Source organism: Monodelphis domestica, chromosome 7, assembly GCF_027887165.1.
Source record: "Monodelphis domestica isolate mMonDom1 chromosome 7, mMonDom1.pri, whole genome shotgun sequence".
NCBI classification, from domain to species: Eukaryota; Metazoa; Chordata; class Mammalia; order Didelphimorphia; family Didelphidae; genus Monodelphis; species Monodelphis domestica.
In genome coordinates, this window is record NC_077233.1 from 171,194,082 (window position 1) to 171,216,367 (window position 22,286).

General features: G+C 47.0%; 2 protein-coding genes across 7 annotated transcripts; one reads left to right on the top strand and one right to left on the bottom strand.

The window, feature by feature from the left end:
- The first annotated feature begins 278 nt into the window (after positions 1-278).
- NPR2 (natriuretic peptide receptor 2) lies at positions 279-19,086 on the top strand. 4 transcript variants are annotated; one of them, XM_007498781.3, is made up of 23 exons: positions 279-520; positions 1,106-1,815; positions 2,741-2,946; positions 8,965-9,078; positions 9,431-9,566; positions 10,529-10,623; positions 10,727-10,859; positions 11,107-11,191; positions 11,801-11,921; positions 12,295-12,369; positions 12,576-12,653; positions 12,903-13,007; positions 13,100-13,171; positions 15,438-15,597; positions 15,830-15,985; positions 16,105-16,273; positions 16,433-16,579; positions 16,805-16,928; positions 17,136-17,216; positions 18,031-18,205; positions 18,280-18,378; positions 18,552-18,643; positions 18,795-19,086. In XM_007498781.3, the coding sequence occupies exons 2-23, from the start codon at positions 1,149-1,151 to the stop codon at positions 18,858-18,860; spliced, it is 3,156 nt and encodes a 1,051-aa protein (XP_007498843.1). In that variant the 5' UTR covers positions 279-520; positions 1,106-1,148; the 3' UTR covers positions 18,861-19,086. The 4 variants fall into 4 exon arrangements, with proteins under 4 accessions (XP_007498843.1, XP_016279515.1, XP_001367868.1 ...); XM_001367831.4 differs by having other exon boundaries at positions 280-520; positions 17,136-17,204; XM_016424029.2 differs by lacking the exon at positions 12,295-12,369.
- Positions 13,432-21,475, bottom strand: SPAG8 (sperm associated antigen 8). Of its 3 annotated transcripts, none has more exons than XM_056806077.1 (6): positions 20,655-21,191; positions 20,124-20,295; positions 19,907-19,952; positions 19,712-19,823; positions 19,512-19,571; positions 13,432-13,610 (listed from the first exon to the last, which is right to left on the bottom strand). In XM_056806077.1, the coding sequence occupies exons 1-6, from the start codon at positions 21,072-21,074 to the stop codon at positions 13,578-13,580; spliced, it is 843 nt and encodes a 280-aa protein (XP_056662055.1). In that variant the 5' UTR covers positions 21,075-21,191; the 3' UTR covers positions 13,432-13,577. The 3 variants fall into 3 exon arrangements, with proteins under 3 accessions (XP_056662055.1, XP_056662056.1, XP_007498845.1); XM_007498783.3 differs by lacking the exon at positions 13,432-13,610 and adding an exon at positions 19,167-19,367 and having other exon boundaries at positions 20,655-21,157; XM_056806078.1 differs by lacking the exons at positions 19,512-19,571; positions 19,712-19,823 and having other exon boundaries at positions 20,655-21,475.
- Positions 21,476-22,286: the final 811 nt, after the last annotated feature.

The window sequence follows — 22,286 nt, forward strand, 5'->3', positions numbered from 1 at the left end:
GATGGGCGGAAAAGACTCCTGGAGGCATGTACAGCCTTCTGGGAACGCAGGTGGGGCGCTAGGAGTACCCAGGGCCTCTAGGCAAAAGAGTCACGGCAGGCCATTTAGGGTGGGGGAGGCGGGCCCCCCATCTGCGGGTCCCTCGAGGGGGCTGAGCTCTGTCCAGGAGGGCGGCACTGGTGGGAGTCAGGAGGCGCCGCTCCGGGAGGGTGGGGCCGGCAGGGGGAGGAGGAGGGGCTGCTGGGGCGGGGGCGGGGGCAGGGGCCGCGGGAGGGAGGCGCCGGGAGGGGGCGGGCGGCCTGCCCGGAGTCGCACTCGGCCGCCACCGGCGCAGCGAGCAGAGACGGGCCCGGGCCGGGCCGGGCGGACCTGGCCGAGCATACTGGGGCCCGGGGGCCCGGACGGGAGGAAGCGGCGGCCAGAGCAGGCCGGGACACGGGAGAAGCGGAGCGCCACGGAGAGGAGCCGGGACACGGGTGGGGCCGCAGCCTCAGACCGGACCAGCGCCCTGGTCCGCTAGGTCAGCTCCAGCGGGAGCCTCGGGAGAAGCCTTTCCAGGGAGATTTACCCTCTCCTCCCTTCCTCTCCTCCTGCTCCCTGGCCTAAGACCCTCCCCAACACTGACACCCCCTTTTGCCTCCTCCCGGTTCTTTTCTGTCTCCCTGTCCCTCCTCTCGCCTCCCCCTCCAGCTGTGAGTGCGATCCCCCAGTCCCCCAGGCCGCTCCTCTGTACCACTCGCCGCCTCAGCTTCAGTCCCCCAGGCCCAGGCCCCCTCAGCCCCGTGCTCCTTCCCCATCTCAGCCCCAGATCACTTTGTGTTCCTGAGTTCTCAGTGCCATAGACCCCTGTACCCTAGCATCAGGCCCCTCTTAGCTCCTCCTCCTTTCTTAGGCCCCTTTCCCCCACCTCCCTCGTTGTAGCCCGGGGCCCTCTATCCTGCAGTAGCTTTAGGTCTTCTCCTCCCCAGCTCCATCCTTACTTTCCTTCCTGGGCCCTTTCTCTAGGTTCCTATGTCTCTTCATTTGAGCTGTCCCAGCTCCTGTCTCCCCTGCCCAGCCTTGTGTCTTGAGGTCTTAGGCTGGGGCTTGTGTCTTTCCCTTCTAGGCCAAAAGGGACTTCAGAGTTGAGAGGCACTTGCCTTCTCCTCATGGCGCTGCCCCCACTCCTGTTGATGCTGGCAGCCTTGGTGGGGGGGGCACGCCCCCCTGTGCCCCGGAATCTCACACTAGCAGTGGTGCTGCCTGAACACAACCTAAGCTATGCCTGGGCTTGGCCGCGGGTGGGCCCTGCTGTGACACTGGCCATGGAGGCATTGGGGAGAGCATTGCCGGTGGACCTGCACTTTGTCAGCTCTGAGATGGACGGTGCCTGCTCCGAGTACCTGGCGCCATTGAATGCTGTGGATTTGAAGCTCTACAATGACCCTGACCTCCTTCTGGGCCCTGGTTGTGTGTACCCTGCTGCTTCTGTGGCCCGTTTTGCCTCACATTGGCGGCTGCCCCTACTGACTGCAGGTGCCGTGGCCTCAGGCTTTGCAGCCAAGAGTGAGCACTACAGAACATTGGTCCGCACAGGTCCCTCCGCCCCCAAACTGGGCGAGTTTGTGGTGACACTGCATGGGCACTTCAACTGGAGTGCCCGTGCTGCTTTGCTGTATCTGGATGCCCGCACTGATGACCGGCCCCACTACTTCACAATCGAAGGGGTCTTTGAGGCCCTGCAAGGCAGTAATCTCAGTGTGCAGCATCAGGTGTATACCCGGGAGCCAGGTGGTCCCGAACAGGCTACACACTTCATCCGGGCCAATGGGCGCAGTGAGTGTAGCTTGGACCTCCTCCACTTGGGGTGGTACAGCTAGAGATTGGCACCACAGGAGTACATGGAAGCAAAGTGGGGATTTCAGGAACTTATGAGAAAAAACTGACATTGGGGAGCCATGTAGACAATTTTAAGATGGATACAGAGATGGGTTTTGTGAGGGAGAGGAATGATAACGAGGGGAAGTGTCTGGGTTTTATGGTTGGAAGACTAAGGGATATTGTGAAGGTGTAACAGGGCATGTGGGAAGAATGAGTTTTAGTGAGACAGGATTAGTTGTTGGGAGGAATGGGGGTATTGGGCTGCATGAGGTTTTGTGGGCATTGTGGAAGTCAGAGAATGTTGGAAATGAAATATGGTGGTCTATAGGGCACCCATCCCCAATTTCCAAATGCTTTTATGCCTGATGTGAGATCTTTTTCGAACTGATATCCTTTGCTTAAGGTGCAATAGATTGGGGTACAGTTGAATGTGTTTGGTTGGGAAAGCCAGTGTTTAGACTTAAAAAAAAAAGTTTCTGAGCTTACCCTGAACTACACTTTTCAGTCTTCCTTCCTTCCCAATTTTCCCAGCAAAAGCAAGATGGGGGACTGAGGAAGTTAAGAACAGGAGAAAATGGGAGAAGTGGGAGTATGAGAGAGCGGGGCTGGAGATAGGGAGAAACTTGAGGGTAGTACATCCATCCCTCTGGAGGTCAAACTATGACTTATGCCAGATGTTCCTTATGGCCCCAGGATACTCGAAAAACACTCCTGGGGAAAGGGATGTATCTTCTGGGTACTTAATGGAGCAGGGCTCTCACTTTTCTGCTGAGAAGGGATACAGAAAATGGAAAGCCTGCAAACCCCAGGGGAAAGGGCTAATTTGGAGATGCGGTATGCCTCTCCTAAGGGTACTCCATTTTTAAATGCCTGCCCTCAGTTGTGTACATTTGTGGCCCTCTGGAGATGCTGCATGAGATCCTGCTTCAGGCCCAGAGAGAAAACCTGACCAATGGGGACTATGTCTTCTTCTACTTGGATGTTTTTGGAGAGAGTCTCCGTGCCAGCCCCACCCGCCTCCGAGGCCGGCCCTGGCAAGACAATCGCACGGGGGAGCAGGTCCAGGCCCTGAGAGAGGCCTTTCAGGTAAGATATGAATGGGAGCTGGAGGTGTGCTAGGTGGAAGGTCAGCCATAGGAAAGAAGAGGGAGAGAAGTGTTTCCTGATTGATTCCTTACCTCTTCCCCAACTGTACGGCCTCTCCACAGCCAGAGTAGGGATCCTGAAATGAAAATATTCCATTTTAAGTCCTTTTTCTGTAACCTTTTCTTACTATGGATGACAGATTCTTAAGATCTTGAGATGCTCTTTCTTTTTCAACAAATCAAATTTTTACTGAATGCCTATTATGTGTGCAGTTCTGTATTATGCTTCTATGGAGGAGATGAAGGGAAAAAAAAGACACATTCTCTGCCCTCAGAGATCTTATTCCCTTGTTGAGAAACAAAGTGTACATAGGACAATTAGCTAATGATGAAGCAGTCTTAAGATTTTGTGCCAAAACATTTGGTAGAGACAATAAGCTTTTGGAGTTGAAATGAAGCAGAATTCTGTGTGGGCAGAAGTTTCAGATAAGACTTCATAGATGAAGTGAGACTTAAATTGGGCTTGAAAGGTGGGTGATACCTGGCTAGGAAGATGGAATGGGTTCAGGGATGGAAGTTGGGGAAAGTGTGGACAACATGAGTAAATATACACGGGTAGGCCTGAGGATGTAGTACATATGTGGGACAGTGAGGAGGCCAGCTAGACCTAGGAGAGCTTATTTTGGTGACTGGTAGGAAATAAGGTTAATAGAAAAGGTCAGACTACAGACTTTGAGTGCTAGGTTTAGGACTCTGGATTTTATTTGAAGTGGTGAGTACAGACCCACTGGAACTCTTTGAGTAGGAGAGTGATGTGATCAGAGCTATCTTTAGGAACGTTATTGTGCCAGTGGCATTAAGGATAGATTTGAGAGGGAAGTACCTGGATTTAGAGAGTCCAGTTCAGAGAGGCTACTGTAATAATTCAAGATTCAGGTGATAAGGGTAAGGATAATGGTTATGGAAAGTTAGGGATGAATGTAAGATAATATTGTAGAATGAATCTCCAGGACTTGGCCTTATTGGAGACATGGAAAATCAGAGGTGACAATGAGGATTTGAGTATGGGGAGAATTAGATGTACCAATAATAGAAATAAACACGTTTTTAGGGATAACTAGTTTTGGAAGGGAAGATGACAACTTTGGTTTTGGAAATGCTAATTTTGAAATAAAAGAAAGACACTAAAATAGAGATCCCTAATAGATTCTAATATGAGGCTCAAGTAAGAATGTGGGGAGGAGGGTTAACCATTGGAGATTTGGGAGTCATAATCAGAAGTAAGATTTATCTTCCCTCTGCTTTTCTCACACTAGTCCATACCTTTTCTCCCTTTTGGCAATATTTCCTTCCCATTCATTGTGGGCTCTGTGTTGCTCTCCAAAGCACTCATACTTCTCATGTGTGACTTTGATGACAGCTTTTGTAAGCCTCTCCTGCCTTTTGGGGTTTAGATTCTAAAGGAATCAGATGGAAGCTGACAGGAAAGGAGAGAGGTATTTGGAAAATAGACAGCAACTTGAGACTGAAGTATGTGGAGAATCTCAGACCTGTTCCATTCATCCTAACAGGACTTAAGGAAGCTCATGGAAGCAGGGGAAAAAAATATAGATCTGGAGAGTAGGGGAGGTAGAAATGATGACAATATAATGGGTAACTGAGCATGAGAAGAAAGAAATCAAGCCAGGAAATATAGGATATGAGAAAACATAGATTTGATTGGAACAGAACTGAGAACAACAGTGGAAGGCTTAGAAGCAAGACTTTGAACATTAAAATATAGATATCTACTTTTTGTAGATGGCAATATGCCATTGAGTTTTAAATGAATTTCTGTTTAGACACTTTTAGATTATCTGTAGGTGGCATAGTGAATGGAATCCTAGACTGGAAATCAGGAAGTCCTCTGCTCTATTCTTACCTCAGACTCTTCCTAGTTTTGTGACTTTGGACAAGTCATTTAAGCTCTCTCAGTTCAGTTTCTTCTGCATTAAATGTGGATGTTTAACAATTTAAAATTTATTTACATTCATAATCAGCTTTTGCCTGGTTTTGAAAATTGATGTCTTTTTTGAGAATTAACTTTAAATAAGAGAATGAAGCCAAGGAGATGACTTGGAATAGAAGGAATTGAGAAGGGAGAGGTAGGTAGCAGTCTGGATAGAGTGCCAGACTTGGAGTTGGGAGGATCTGGGTTCAAATATGACCTTGGATATGTCCTAGCTTTGTGACCCTGGGCAAGTCACTTAACCCCCCATTGCCATTGCTGTCCTCCACCTTGGAATCGATACTTAGTGTCAATTCTAAGACAGAAGGGTAAGGGTTTAAAAAAAAAAGAAGAAGGATTTGTGAAATTGTCCCTTCCTATTCTGTCCTTTCCTCCCATCAGACACATGCCTAGAATAGATAGTGTGTCTGGGTGATGTAGAGCACCCACATAAATAGTACTGCCCTGTGGATCAGGGAAGGTGGATAAATAGTAGGAATTTAAAGGACTTGTAGAGATAGTGTCATTGTGGTCTTGTGGGGGAAAAAATAAAGCACTGGGTGAAGAATTAAAAGACATGGGTTCTAGTACTTGTTTTTCCAATTTCTGAACTTGGACAAGGCACTTAATATCTCTCAGCCTCAGTTCCCTCCTCTGTAAACTAAGAATAATATACCTGCTCTCTCTGCTGTTGTTGAGGAACAAATTAGGTAGTATACATGAAAGGGCTTTAAAAAAGGAAATTATAGTTTTACTACCAGCCATTGACTTAGGACAAAGAGGGTGATGATATATCATTAGAACACATAATTAAGCAGGTGCAGATAATAAGCCTAAAAGTGACCACATCTCTTAAACCACATCTACAGAATCCAATTTCATTTACTTGAGTTTAAAGTATATAAAATTATATTCTCCATTGAATTTCCAGTGTAATATTGGAGGTATGTTCACCTGCGCCCTCACCTTTATGCCCCCAATATGCATATACTTCAAATCCATCATAATGCTTATCCACACAAGGATAGTTCCTCATCTTCTCCATTCCCTATTTGGAAACAATTGTGTTTCTTCTCTTGCCGAATTTAAGCCCTGAGTTGATTGTTCAGCTACATCCTTAAGATTCTTTCCTTCTTTCCTCTGTAACTATAGGACTGTCTTTTCTGATTTTGGCTAGTGACCTGATGGGGCATTTCAAGAGAGATCTAGGCATAGTAGATTATTGGGTCCTAGGTAAAAGAGTTCAAGGTAGAAATTGGATTTGGTAGGAGAGAGAGAATAGGGATAAAAATGGATGCAGGACCCAGCATAATGTTTACTAGTGTTTTAATGGTGCCATCTCTGAGTTTCTGTACTTTCTCTTCATTGCTTGGGGAGATGTGGGGGGCAAGAAAGGGGAACTATGAGTAGCATCAGAAGTATTCCATGTAAACTCAGTGGAATTGCTCGTTGGTTACAGCAGGGGGGGGGTGGGAGGAAGGGAGAGAAAGAACATGATTCATGTAACCATGGAAAAATATTTGAAATTAAGTAATTAAATAAATAAAACTTAAAAAAAAAGTATTCCATGGTCCTATATGGGTTCTGCAATTGGTATGACTGTCCAGGTCACAGCTATTTAGTCATAACTGAGCTAGAAGGTGTCTGAGGTCAGATTTGAACCCAGGACTCCCATCTCTAGGCCTGGCTCTCAATCCACTGAGCCACCCAGCTGCCCCCTGGAATTGGTTATTTCTCAGGGTTGATATCATCATCATTCTCCTCTGGGTTGTAAGGTTTTTATGTGAACATGACAAAGAGGGAGGGGAAGGCCAAGATTTGGAGATTTTCTAGAGAGGAGCAGAACAAGTAGGTTCCATAAATGAAGTAGATAGGCTAGAAGTCAAACGCAAGAATATTAGCCAAAGCAGGGAGAAACAGGTACCATGGATCTAAGGGGCAGGCAAAGGATCCAGAGTCCAATGAAATCAAATAGCATGGATCAGATAACCCAGACTTGGAGACTGAGAACAAAATGATCAGGGAATCTTGTCTGAGAAATAGGGAATCAAGGAGATTCGGCCTAAGACTAAGTGTAATAAGAGGTCAAAATCTAGGCAATTGGTCTGAGTATTACCCAGTGCTTCAGGACACTAGTTATAAGAACTGAGTTTAACACTGAGCCAGTCTTCATCAGGCAGACATATGCCTATTAACTTCTTGTCAGATCTAGTTCTGGCTTTTGAATATGGATGAGTGTCAGTGAGCATGCTGAAGACAATAGACATACCTTACAAGAAAATGTTTTGTGGGAGGTATTGGGAGGGTTGTGGTGGGGAATCTCTGTTTGGATAACTATGGGAGTGTTATTGTTGCACCAACACCCCAAATTATTTCATATTTTACCACTACATCTCTTTCCTCCCATCAGTTATTACTAGCTGGGTTTCTTCCTAGTCTCTAGAATTATTCACAAATGGACCTTTTTTGGGATTAAATAGATTATAGTAGTTTCTTTTGTTTTTATATTGATCATTTCTGAATATAATCCTTTTTTCCCCTTTCTACTCTTAATCAACAAATATTTATTAAACACCAACTCTCTGTTTGGCACTGTGCTAGGTACCACACAGACAAAAATTAAACAGACCCTCAAGGAGTATAAATTCTATTAGAGGAGACAACCTGTACAAATCCAGGTAGATACTAAAGGGAATTGGACCCTCCTTTGTAATAGAGAAAAACAATTAAGCAAAACCAACCTATACCAGTGATGTTGATCCTTTTAGAGACCAAGTGCCCAAATTGCAACCCTCACCATTGGGCTTTTGGGTGGAGGGGCAGGTCTTGTGAGAAATGTCCTAAGGTGTATGTGGAGAGGGGTAGGGGACCTCTGGCATATGCGCCACAGGTTCATCAACATGGCCTATACTCTTGGGAGAGAGCATAGACTTTGAGGGTCCGTCATTGCATACATTTTCTGATATGGCCATTCTTTAGGTTGCTTTTGTTTAACTATTTTTCTTTGTTATAAGGGAGGGTCCAATTCCCTTTAGTGTCTACCTGGATGTGGATCTGTTATCTCCCCTGATAAAATAGTGTTTCTTAAGGAGAGGGAGAAGGGAGGAGGTTTGTTCTGTTATCTTTCTCTGGGGTCATTGTTATTCAGCCATTTTGGTTGTGTCTGACTCTTTGTAACCCTATTCCCTGTTTTCTTAGCAAAGAAAGTAGCTTGCCATTTCTTTCTCCAGCTCATTTTCCAGTTGAGTATACTGAGGCAAACAGGGCTAAGTTACTTCCTCAAGGTCACAGCTAGTAAATGTGTGAGGCCAGATTGGAATTCAGTTCTTCCTGACTCTAGGCCCAGGTGCTCTATCCATGATGTCTCCTAGCTACTAATTTTTAATTTACTCATGGTTTCATGTCCTTTTACTTATCTTTCTATTTACATTGTTGTAGTTATTATGTGTATATATTATTCTGATTCTGTTTATTTCAGTTTATTGGTTCATACACATTTTCCATTGTTTCTTTTAATTCACCAGTTGTCATTTCTTGTCGCACAATAGTGTTCTATTAACATTCATATACCACAGTCCATTATGTTTCCAGTTCTTTGCTAACACAAAAGTGCCGCTGTGAATATTTTGGCACATGTTGGATCTTTCTGCTTTTGACCACTTTGCAATTTATGCATAATAGTGGGACTAGTAGACCCATGGGTATAAACACATTAGTCATTTTTGTTTATATAATTTCAAATTATTTTTTATAAAATTGGACCAATTGATAGTGCCATCAATAATATGTGTTCCTCTCTTTCCACAGCCCCTCCAAGTATAAACTGTTAAACTTTTTTTTTTGGTCATCTTTGCCCATTTGCAAGATGTAAAGTAAAATCTGAAAGCTGTTTTAATTTACATTTCTCTTATTCTTAGAGATTTTGACAAACACATTGCTTTGTCCTGAGACTGTCTAACTGGATGTTTTCTTCTTTATACTTCTCCTGAAGTTTTTGCTGATTCATTTTTCCCAATGGTTCCTGTGTTACAGACTGTGTTGGTAATTACATATCGAGAGCCTCCAAACCCTGAATATCAGGAATTCCAGCATCGTTTGCTGCTGAGGGCTCGGACTGACTTTGGTGTGGAGCTGGCCCCCTCCTTGGTAAGGAGTCCTTTCCCTCTCTGAGGATTCATCTGTCCCTCAGAGAAACCTCTTTCTGACCCATCCCACTCTCCCCAAACCCCCATCTCTATTCACCTAACCCTAAATAAGTCATTTTATCCATGAATCCAGACTATGAATTCTTACCATTCTGCTCTCCCTTTCACTGGGAAGCATTGCAGGCTGGCAGTGGATCCTGGATGCCCCCCAGGGACTGATAAATGAGACAAAAGATGAAAGGAGGTGGGGGGAAACTGGGGAGGGGTAGGAGAGGGGAGGAGAGGAAAGGAGAGGAGAGGAGGTGGTCTCTGGAAGTATGGGGGAAGAGTGGGGCTGAGGTTGCCATTCCCAGATGAACCTCATTGCTGGCTGCTTCTACGATGGGATCCTGCTATACGCCGAGGTGTTGAATGAGACACTGCAAGAGGGGGGCACCCGGGACGATGGGCTTCGAATAGTGAAGAAGATGCAAGGGCGCAGATATCAGGGTAATAATAAATAACTCATATTTATATCGCTTTAATGTTTACAAGTGCTTTTTCTTTCATCCCAGGAGAGCAGATTCTAGATAGTGGAGAATAGGGAGCAAATAGTGGTACAGTAGAAATAGCTAACCCTGGGTAAGAAGCTAGATCTTAGTTTAAATCTTGCCTGTCACTGAATACCTGTATGACTCTGGGCAAACCACTTAGCTTCCCTAGGGTTCAGTTTCTGCATCTCTAAAATGAAGGAGTTGGGACAGCTAGATAGCATAGTAGATAGAGCACCAGGCCTGGAGTCAGGAGAATCTGCGTACAAATCTGGCCTCAGGCACTTCCTAGGCATGTGACCCTGGGCAAGTCACTTAACCCCAGTAGCCTAGCCCTGACCACTCTTCTGTTTTAGAATCCATACTAAGAGAAAAGGTAAAGTTTTTTTTTTTTTTAATAAATAGCAAATCAAATGATAATATTTGTAAAGCTCTTAGCCCTGTGCCTGACACATAGTAGATGCTTAGTAAATATTTATTCGCTCCCTTTCCCTACATTTCTGATGCCTTTTTTTGGTATTGGTCCTGTGGTTTCAATGCTAAAGAAACTCCTGACAGTACAGGTTAGGATAGGCTCTTAAAAAGAGCTGTCTGGGATACAGCAGTGAAGTGATTTGCCCAGAGTCACTCAGCAAGTATAGGTTCAGAGGTCAGAGTGGAACTCAGGATTTCCTGACTCTGAGGCTCTTCTCTATCCCATTACTTCGAGTTCCTTCTAATGACTATGGGGAAAGGGGTAGTTTCAAGGTATTGAAGCATAGGGGGCAGATAGAGTGAGGAGGATGATGGAACCCAAAGTATGGGGATATCCATGTAAGGAAAGAATGAAGGGAAGAGGGATATGCAACGAAGTAAAATGAGGGCAGGAGGACCCACAAAAAAGAAGAATATTAGAAGCTCCATCTTTCTGTCCTATCTCAGGTGTGACAGGGCTGGTTGTAATGGACAAGAACAATGACCGTGAAACAGATTTTGTCCTTTGGGCCATGGGGGACTTGGACTCTGGGGACTTTCAGGTGAGAGGGGCCTACAGAAGAGGGTGAGTGTGTGAGCTCGGGAGTGCATGAGACAGGAGATGGGGGGTTGCTGTCTGTGACCTCTGCCCTCTCCTCCCTGCAGCCTGCAGCCCATTACTCTGGAGCAGAGAAGCAGATCTGGTGGACTGGGCAGCCCATCCCCTGGGTGAAGGGGGCCCCTCCTTCTGATAATCCCCCTTGTGCCTTCGACTTGGATGACCCGTCCTGTGATAAAAGTGGGTGTGTGCAGGGGCTGGGGGCACAGCCTCCTCCCTCCTCTCCCAAACAGCCCTGTCTTCCCCTACTGTCTGCCAAATCCTTGATTTGGGGCCTGCCTCCTTTTAGCTCTCCCCTTTCCTAGCTTTATACCTCCCTCTGAACTGTCCTTACCTGTCCTTGCCCTTTTTTAAGGCATCTCCCTGCACACCTTGGACCTTTTCTCCCTTTCTCTCAAGTGACCACATCCTCTTCCCCTCTACACAGCCCCTCTTTCAACTCTGGCTATTGTGGCTCTGGGCACAGGGATCACTTTCATCATGTTTGGTGTTTCCAGCTTCCTCATTTTCCGGTGAGTTCTAGGCTTTACTCAGCTCTCCTCTCTGTAATTGCCCCCAGCCCAGCATCACATAGCCTTAGAAGTCAACCTTACTTCTTACCTGGAGTCCAGGAAACTATCCTAGGAGCTAATCTAGTGCACGTAAATTGACCCTCCTCTTCCTGCCTCCCCCCACCTCATCTTTCACATAATTGGCCTCCTTGGATGACCTATCTACCACCCACCGGTATGAAGAATGTGTTTAGAAATCTCTGGAAATTGGCTTTGGTACATGCTCTTACCTACTAGTCTTTGGGTTCTAGTCACTGGGCTTGACTGGATTAGGTTCTAGCAGTGGGTCAGTGCCTGGGGGAGGGAATGAGAAAGGCTAAGGAACTGATCCAGATATATATGAACAGACAGATTTCCAGCCTCTGGGTTTAAAGAACAGTGCACTAGTATGTGAATAAAATCATGTAGAATACATGCTCTTTTTTTTCTCTTGGACACAGCCAGATGTGGTGGTTGCATTATTAAATCTTTGATCTACCCAGGTCAGGGCCTGTCCCTTGTTCCCTTGCCCCAGTGCTGACCAATAGTGTGGACCTGGGCTGGGCTGCTTGAAGTGTGCTGTCCTTTTAGGAAGCTAATGCTGGAGAAGGAGCTGGCCAGCATGCTGTGGCGAATTAGATGGGAAGAGCTGCAGTTTGGCAATTCAGAGCGTTATCACAAGGGTGCAGGCAGCAGACTCACACTGTCCTTGGTGAGACTGCTGCAGGTTTGGGGCTCCCTTTCCTTCTATCCTGAAGTCTCATCTGTTTTCATTGGCATCCACCTCCCTTACCATATTTCCTTTTGTGTCTTCCTAACTCTCCCCAGAAGAGAACCCCAGGTCCATTCCCCAGCTCTGTCCCCTCATATGCTAACTTTTCCCCAGGCTCCCCTCTAACAGATACTCCCCCTCCCTTTCCTCCACCTACCCCCAGCTCCCATTGCTTTACTGTTCCTGGTTTCTCCCTGGCTCCGAGCTCTTCCTATTAGCTTCAGTCCCTTGGCCTGTAATGATAGCCCCATGTACTGCAGCCTTCTGTCCAACCTTCCCTCCCTCCTTCCCCTCATGTCGCCCTTGGCCCCAGCGGGGATCCAGTTACGGCTCGCTCATGACAGCCCATGGGAAATACCAGATCTTTGCCAACACCGGTCACTTCAAGGTGAACAAACTTCTGCTCTCAGTCCTTGCCCTATTCCCCATAGTCCCTTACCCTTTAATCACCTTATTTTTCATCCCCTTCTTTTGCCCCAGCAATGTAATCACATGGGCTTTTGAGCCTTTCCCTCCTCCAGAACCCCAAGCCCCACAATTTCCTCCATCTTGCTGTGAACTTAATCCTTTCTCTTCATTCTACTCCTACTCCAGGGGAATGTTGTTGCCATTAAACACGTGAACAAGAAACGCATAGAGCTGACACGGCAGGTCCTGTTTGAGCTCAAACATGTAGGTCCTAGTATGGGGCACTGGAAAAAGGGGGATAGAGGGAGGAAAGCCAAAGAAGGGATGCAGGAGAGGAAGGGATTAGGGTTTATGAAGGATTCCGGGTTGGAGGGCAGGTTACAGTCATTCAGGTAACTTTAGATCCTTCTATCCTCTTACTGTTTGATAGAAGCTTGGACCTTTGCCTAATTTCTTAGGCCCCAAACTTGGTTAGTCTCTGTCAATTGTTCTCCTTCCTCCCATTCCATCCAGATGAGGGATGTTCAGTTCAACCACCTGACCCGATTCATTGGTGCCTGTATAGACCCTCCCAACATCTGCATTGTCACGGAGTACTGTCCCCGAGGGAGCCTGCAGGTGACACAGTCAAGGGCTGGGATAAGGGACAGAATGGGGTGATGTGGTGTAAGAATCAGGACAGGCATACTCCTTATCTTTGTCCCTCCTAGGATATTCTAGAGAATGATAGCATCAACTTGGATTGGATGTTCCGTTATTCACTCATTAATGACCTTGTGAAGGTGAGATTTTCTTTTGCTTAGGGGATAAAGAATCCCTGATCCTTTTTCTCTTGGAGAAGGGAGATGGGAACTAGGTGGGGAAGAATTTTGAGAGGGAAAGGAGAATGAATAGAGAGAGGGATGGTACATCAGCAATCCCAGGGAGGTTACTTGATTCTCCTCACTTTGCTGTCATGACTTTTTCTGTCCCTCTTTACCAGAGAGAGTCCAAGATGGAATTGGAAGTGGTGGTTGGGAGAGGATTTGGCATTACTCACAACTGACTGAGACAGTTTAATGCTTGGGTCTGGGTCTACTTCCCAACTTTGTCTAGCTCTGAAAATGTCACCACACTCCCTCTTCACCAGTTACTACCCTTGTGCACTTGAATCCTCTCTTCTTGACCAGTAGCATCATTTCTGTTATTTCACAAGTAGAACCTTGAAGATTTACACCTTTTCTGGAAACAGAAAAGCACAAAAGGAAGAGTTTATAGAGCAAAGGGTTTTGAATTGTCTAGGTGTACTCTAAAATCATGTTGTGATAGGCCTGGCTTCTGGAGTTTTGGGGTGAATTTTCAGTTGATATCAGATCCCAGTCCCTCTTTCTGCCCTAACTCGTCCAGATGGGATTTCAACTCTCTTTGACTAGCTACTTGTACTTTATGGAGCTGTCACTCTGCTTTTAGCAGAGCACTGTAGGATCTGCCTTGATTCCTGGGCAGGGATCTGGACAAAAAGATGGTTTTCTACCTGGGTCCTTCTTTTTTTTTTTCCTCTTTTTGGAAAATTTTATTTAATTTAGAATATTTTCCCATGGTTACAAGATTCATATTCTTTCCCTCTCCTCACACGCCTCCCGTAGCTGACGCGAAGTTCCACTGTTTTTTTTTTAACCCTTACCTTCTGTCTTGAAGTCAATACTGTGTATTGGTTCCAAGGCAGAAGAGTGGTAAGGGCTAGGCCAGCGGTTCTCAACCTCTCAATTTGTAGCAATGAAAATACATAATGTATATCAGGTATTTACATTCCGAATCATAACTGTAGCAAAATTACAGTTTTGAAGTAGCCACCAAAATAATTTTTTGGTTTGGAGTCACTGCAACATGAGGAACTGTATTGCGGGGTCACGGCATTAGAAAGGTTGAGAACCACTGGGCTAGGCAATGGAGGTTAAGTGACTTGCCCAGGGTCACACAGCTGGGAAGTGTCAGAGGCCAGATTTGAACCTAGGATCTCCCGTCTCTAGGCCTGATTCTCAATCCACTGAGCTACCCAGCTGCCCCCTCCTCTGGGTTTTACATGTGTCATTGATCAAGACCTATTTCTATATTCTTGATATTTGCACTAGGGTGATCATTTAGGGTCTACATCCCCAATTATATCCTGGGCCCTTTTTGTAGTTTAAGGCAACCACAACTAACTTATGGTCACTTCCTTCCTTTACTATTTACCAGAGGTTGCTCTTGTTCCTGGTTTCAGGCTATATTCTTTCCATGGTTTGGTTTCTCCTTGGCTTGAATATTGATCCAGTGTCTTCCCTTATGTGTCTTGGGTCTCCTAACATGACCAGCCAGGCCATGGGAAGAACATTAACTTTTAAGTTGAGATTTGGGTTCAAATCCTAGCAGGGATGTTATCTGTGTGACCCTGGGCAAGTCACTTAACCTCTCATTTATTTCCTCATCTGTAAAATGGGGATAATAATACTTTTACTACCTATCTCACAGGATTGTTGTGAGGAAAACACTTTTTAACCTTAAAGTGCTGTGTAAATGTGAGTTACTGTTAATCATAATTAGCATGCTCATGAGCTGATATATATAGCTAATACTAGTTCCTAGTCACATCATCTCCTCTACCTCCCACCCAGACACTGCTTGCCTAATTGTCATATTTTATATCATATCATCCTGTTGCTTTCATATAGTTTATTTGGAGTTCTCCCATTTGCTTTCTGGTCTTTTAAACACCAAAAAGAAGACTAATTTCTAATCTGTGAATCACAGGCTCCCCCTGACCTGTCCTGCAAGTTCTTTTTCTCTTTTTCCTATCAGGGCTGATTACTGCCTGAACACTGCTTACGACTTTAAGCATAGCTGATTCTCCCACTTCTGTTTAATCTGTATGGGTGTCTTTAGGGGGGTAGCTTTCCAAAATCAGCTCATTTAATTTTTAAAGTACCAGATCCTTAAAATAGACATTGAAAATAGTTAAATCCTGGGGATGGCATTTCATCATCAACCTTTTTCTTTCTTGGCTCCAGTGACTTGGTTTGTGTCCTGCAGGGCATGGCCTTTCTCCACAACAGCATCATTGCTTCCCATGGGAGCCTCAAATCCTCCAATTGTGTGGTAGATAGCCGGTTCGTGCTCAAGATCACTGACTATGGCCTGGCCAGCTTCCGGTCAGCTGCTGAGCCAGATGACAGTCACGCTCTCTATGCCAGTGAGGCTTCACCATCCTAAAGCTACCTTTTCATCCCCACTGGTTCTGATTGTCTCCATTTGGGTTAGGGTGGGCTGAGGTTAATGGGTTCCTCCAAGAGGGGGCAGGGTTATGGGTTCTTTTTTCCCATCTTGGGCCCCTGGGGAGTTGGAATGTTATGGATTTGAGTCTACATGAAGACCTGGGTGCTGCCCCCCCACTTCATAGCTCTCAGCCCACTTATGCTTTGCAGAAAAGTTGTGGACAGCACCAGAGCTGTTAAATGGGAGCCGCCTGCTGACTGTAGGTATCCAGAAGGCTGATGTCTACAGCTTTGGGATCATTCTGCAGGAGATTGCACTTAGAAGTGGTCCTTTCTATGTAGAGGGCCTGGACCTCAGCCCCAAGGGTGAGGCTTCACCTCTTTGCACTTTTTGAATTGAAGGTGCTAGATCATAGTTTTTAGGGGTAGCAGTATAATTTTCTGGGTTCCTCTACTTCATCTCCTTTTGTTTTTGACATCTCTAGAGATTATCCAAAAGGTCCGCAATGGTCAGCGGCCATACTTTCGGCCAAGTATTGACCGAGCACAGCTCAGTGAGGAGCTAGCCTTGCTGATGGAGAGATGCTGGGCCCAGGATCCAGCTGAGCGACCAGATTTTGGACAGATCAAGGGCTTCATTCGACGTTTCAACAAGTGAGAAGACATGAGCGGCTTATAGGGTTTCCCTGAGAGTGAAGGAAGCCGAGTCCTGGTTGCTTTGGAGGGGTTGGAGGGGTTGAAGGACTTAAGTGGAGATTCAAAGAGAGATACAGAGGGTATGTGTACTAAATAAAATGCATTTCTCTCCCATAGGGAAGGTGGTACAAGCATCCTAGATAACCTCCTGCTTCGAATGGAGCAGTATGCAAATAATCTGGAGAAATTGGTAGAGGAGAGAACACAGGCCTATCTGGAGGAGAAGCGCAAGGCTGAGGCACTCCTCTATCAGATTCTGCCACAGTGAGCTCCTAGAGAATCCCTTTTTCTCCCCTCCCACCTCTAAGGGCTCTTTTCTCTTATCCAAGCCACCAACCCCACCAGTCAGAGCTGTGTTGCTCCTGTTTTATCAAAGAAAGCAAGCTCTTTCAAGCCCTCCACACACCCTCAAGCTCTGCTTCCAGTGTTAGCACCCTCTTTCTAGCGCCACAAAGAAACAGACACATTCATCCCTTCCACCCTTCCTAGCTCAGTGGCTGAGCAGCTGAAACGAGGAGAGACTGTCCAGGCTGAGGCCTTTGACAATGTCACCATTTACTTCAGTGACATCGTGGGCTTCACAGCCCTTTCAGCAGAGAGCACCCCTATGCAGGTGAGAGACTTTTGTAATCCAGGACAGAGGGGTCTCTTTGGTGGGGACTTGGAATACTTGGTCTTAAGGGAGTTTGGGAGTGGAATTAAGTTCCCGCTGGTGTCAGGATTATATCTCTTTGGGAGGGACTGGAGTACCTTGGGGGAAAGTCATAACCTTTGTGGAGGTCAGGAACTTGAATCTCAGAATCTCCCTATCCTATGTCAGGTGGTGACACTCCTGAATGACCTATACACCTGCTTCGATGCCATCATTGACAACTTTGATGTGTACAAGGTGGGAACCAGGGTTAGCATCCCCCCCCCAGCCAAGGCCACCTGGGGCTTCTGAACCCCAGCCCGTGACAAGATGTGGGTCTGGGGACACTATGTTATATGTTCCCAGGCCCCTAACTTGACTCTTTGGAAACTCATCCCCACTGGGACTGGCAGCTCCTCCAAGAGAGTCTGTCTTTAAGACCATGGGAGACTGTATGTCTTGAACTTATAGAGGGATTTTGGGGAAAGAACTGTATGATTTATAATGAACTTTTTATCTAAGTTCCTCTGTTGGCAGAGATTGAATTCCTATTCCATGGATCCTTGCTGTAGCCCAAGACCCTCTGGCTGTGGTCAGCTCTTTTGGAGGGATACTCTGAGAGGAGTGCTTTGTCCTGTCTGACTATATTCCGGTTCCAAATTTCTGGGTGTCCCTGCCTCGCTTCTCTAGTCTGTCCTAATGCCCCTGTCCATAGCAGTGCTGGGGTTCTGCTCTTCTGTAACTTGGTTTAATGCATTCCCTTCACAGTTCCCAGCTGCAGCAGGACATGGTTGTATTGTCACATTGTAGATTCAAACTTACAAAGGAAAGGCAATAGGTTTCTACCTTGTGAGGCTGACTTTTCACTTCCTCACTTTGAGACCCTGATACTAAAGACCACATGAGTAAAACTGTCTCTTTGCCTGTTCTTTCCCTTCCTCCTTTCTCATCTCCTTCTATCCTTTCCACTCTCTCTGTCCCCTTTGCCCCTCCACTTGCCATCTTAGGCCAAATATACACAAATGGAAACAACTCAGTATGTGACAAGGGACTGACTACCTGATCCCGTTATTTCCCCTCATAGGTGGAGACTATTGGCGATGCCTACATGGTGGTATCCGGTCTCCCTGGGCGTAATGGCCAGCGCCATGCCCCTGAAATTGCCCGTATGGCTCTGGCACTATTGGATGCTGTTGCTTCCTTCCGAATTCGACATCGGCCTCATGATCAACTCCGACTTCGTATTGGTGTACATACTGGTAAGACTGGGCCCGACTCCTGCCCCTTACCCAGAAATGGCTATAGTATCTCTTCAACTTGCTCCTCCCCATAGGGCCAGTCTGTGCCGGAGTTGTTGGCTTAAAAATGCCCCGATATTGCCTATTTGGGGACACAGTAAACACTGCCTCGAGAATGGAGTCCAATGGTCAAGGTAAGAATTTCCCTCCAGATCCTCTTGGTCTATAGGGCTCTACCATGCAAGATTCTTTCCCTCCCCTCCTGTTTTATGTCAGTTGGGTTGGAGGAGATGGGGAGGGACCTAGAGTTTCCTTTCCCATTCCCCAACCCTGGACAGCCCTTCTCTGACTCTTCTTGGCTTCTTAGCTCTAAAGATCCATGTCTCATCCACAACCAAAGATGCCCTGGATGAGTTTGGCTGCTTTCACCTGGAGCTTAGAGGAGATGTGGAGATGAAGGTGATGGGGGGGAGGGACTGGGTGTAATGGAAGGAGAGGGGATGGGGGGGGTGAGGAAAAAGGGGTAAAGTGGAGAGAAGGGCTGAAGGGCCCAAAGCTAACAGAACAAGGCACTAACGTGGGCGGGATTTTTCATTTTCTGCCACCACAGGGAAAGGGAAAGATGCGGACATACTGGCTCTTGGGAGAGAGAAAAGGACCATCTGGACTGCTGTGACCCCAAATGCCCTCCTCCCCTCTTCTGCCAGCCCCCAAGGATCTGTGGCCATAATCTTTATCATTCACTAGCCATATGGGACACTATCACAGAGCACTGTGTGTGCACTTACCGTTTCCCCTAGGGCATCTGACTCTGGGGCTTGTACATATTCTCACCCTCTCACCCTTGTAAATATCTGTATCTAAGCCAGAATATTTTGGTCAAATACAAAATGATAAAACCAGCCATGAGTTCAGGACTAAAATCCTTAAGAAAAGGGATGAGCAACCTCTCCCTCCTTTATCCAATGAGGCAATCTCAGGGTAAAGAATGAATACCATTTGTCTGATTTATTTTTCCCAATCCCATTTACCAAGCTGCTTCTCTCCTACCATTTCCCCCTCAAAGTGGAGGGTACTGTGCAGAGTTGTAGGGTAAGGGCTGTTCCAGAGACAGAGGAACAGGTGTTGAGAAACTACAGTTTTTTCGAAATGGGGTGTCATATGTCCGGATATTGCTGACACCCTGAAAAGTTCTCCAAGTTAGGATAAGAGGATGAGACCTCTTTCCCCCCTATCCTCCCACCCTGTTTGTGTTTCCCACCTCTCCCCAAACTTCAGCAATATGAACTGCTTGCCCCTACCTCCCCTAGGAAGTTCCTCCACATACCGGGAGCTGTTTAGCATTTTGCAGCCAGAAGGTCTCCGGCTGCTCCATTAGGCTATGAGGCTGTAAGGGGGAAAGGAATAGAGAATCCAGTGGGGGGGGGGGGGAAGCATTTGCCTTCCCCTACTTTTCTGATATAAGCTTTCCTACCCCAGCACCCCAAAAGCCCAACAGCCTCCTCCCATCAATGATGTTCTCCTCACCTTGGTGGGAGGTGGTAGGCACGGTTGCTCCAGCTTCCTCTGATAATCATGATGCGTTACAGACTCATAATTGCAATAATATGGTGGGCCCTGCGCCTGCTTTACCTCCTTCCTGCATAATTCGAGTTGAGCGCCATTTCCCTCTCTTCTCTTCCTCCCTCCTGTCCCTCCCTTCTCCCTGCCTTAACCCCTCACCGAATCTCGTGGTGCAGAAGCAGTTCCAGCATGGCTTCTTTCTTCCCTAGGAGAAAGATGGGACAGTTGCAGGGGAGGCACAGGTCAGTGGGGACCCCAGGCTAGGGGTGAGGGAGGGGGAGGAGGGACTTTGGGGTCTATTTGCGGACTTCATTAGCGCCCTCTCCCACGCCCGCCTGAGGTTCTCTCTTCTTAGCCCAGATTTCCTCGTGTGTACCTCGGAGGGCTTTCCGAGGATCCCCTGGATGCTGGTAGGAATCCTTTTGGGTAGTCCTGGAGGTCTGGGGGGAGGACAGCTCCAGGGTCAGCAGTCCCACGTGCCCGTGGCGGAAGCGGTAACCCTCGCTTTCCTCACGATTTAGGACCCGGTCCAGCTCATTGGTAGCTCTCTGTAGGAGCGGTATCCTTGAATGCCTCAAAGTACCTCAAGAATCCGGGGGGGGGGGGGGGGGGGGGGGGGATGGGATTAGCTGGGTGGCTCAGTGGATTGAGAGTCAGATCTAGAGACGGGAGGCCCTAGGTTCAAATCTGACCTCAGACACTTCCAGCTGTGTGACCCTGGGCAAGTCACTTAACCCCCATTGCCTAGCCCTTACCGCTCTTCTGCCTTGGAGCCAACACAGTATTGACTCCAAGACTGAAGGTAAGGGTTTAAAAAAAAAGAAAAAAGAAAAAAACCCGGGGGTGGGCAGGGCCCCGCCCCCACTCCCGCCCCTCTTCCCAGGGAAGGGAAAGGAGGCAGCACTACCTCCTCCACCCAGTTATGGATGAGGCACTGGCCCCGCGGCGGCAGCTCCGGGGGGATCTGGCAAACTGGGGTCCAGGGCAGCCCTGGAGCGCCGGGCTCGGGGACTTGCAGCGCCTCCCAGGAGTCCTGCTTCTGGGTGCTCGGCTCGCAGCAGCAGTGCAAGGCTGGCTGCATGCGGCACGGCGGCGTGAAATCACAGCACACCCGAACAGGCGAGGCGATGCTGGAATCCGTGCAGACCTCTGAGGCCTTCTGGACGACCCCGCGGCTCTCCTGGGACGCAGTAACTGGTTCTTCAGTTAATACCGCCGAGGCCTCATCGGGGGTGGCATTTGGCGCGGTCGAGGTCGTAAGTGACTGACCTTTCTTAGGACTCTGCCAAGACCCTTCAAACCCCTCCGCCTCCTTGCCGCCCTCCATCTTCCCGGTTTTGTTAGCAGGTAGCCATGGAGACGGCCCGTGATCCCGCGAGAATACGCCGGTTGAAGCCCAGAGCGCCTGGGCCAGTCTCAACCACCCAACCTCGGAGGCGCTCAAGTACGAGGCTCTCGCCGAGAAACACAATTCTGTGAAATTGGGAGAAAAACCACCCCCCGTCTGAGGCAGGGCCGCTAGCTAGTTCAGAGACTCGTCTCAAATTCTCTATCCTCTTTCGACAGGTGGCTTCCTCCCAGAGATTTATCTCAGCCCAGCATCATTATGTGTGCCAATGTAGCCGAGTGAACTTTTTTTTGGTACCCAGCTAGGATGTTGCCAGGCATTTGGTAGAACCATTCCACAAACATACTACATACAGTAGGATAATATACTATTGAATGTTAAAATGTTTACTTCCCGGAGTTCCTGAAGATCAAGTCATGACCAGAGTGGGAGGTAACGAGGGCTTGTATTAGGGTGGTGGCCGGGGGTATGGGGGTGGATAGATCTTTTCAGAATGCTGGACCCTACCTAGAATGTGCGCTTCTAGTTTTAGGAAAATCATACTAAAGGCCTGGAGATGCTGTAGTCACCCAGCGCATCTTAGCACTGCTCCCCGGTAGCCACTCTCCATTCAGTTGTAAACTCTTGGAGGTTTTTTGTTTTGTTTTTGCTTCATACTGAGGTTTCAAGTCTAGGCTTTGCCCAAGTTGATTCAGATTTTTTTGTTATTGTTGCTACCACTACACTGTCAGGACAAGATCATTTGACTAGTTCAGTATTTGGTTCTTGTCTAATTCTGTCATATTGACAAATCTTTTTTCCAGTACTCGACATTTGTGAAGGATCCATATGCAAGGTGCTTGGGGGCACTCCAGGGACAGCTCAGCTCCCTCACTTCACAGCTGCCAGTACTCAGTGGCACTGACATTAGCTAGTTCCACAAGGGAATATATTCTTCCCCATATAACTGAGATGTAAAGTGCTATTATGGTTGTGAATCTCTCCTTAAGTAAAATATCCTTTGTGTTCTCATTTTTTATAGCTAATATCTACTGGGAAATGAATACAGATGGAGAGAAACCTTAAAGTGTGTGTGTGTGTGTGTGTATATATATATATATATATATATATATACACACATATATACACATACACTTAGTGCCAAGGCTTAAAGAATAGTGTATCAATGGAAAATTGCAATTGAAAAATGTA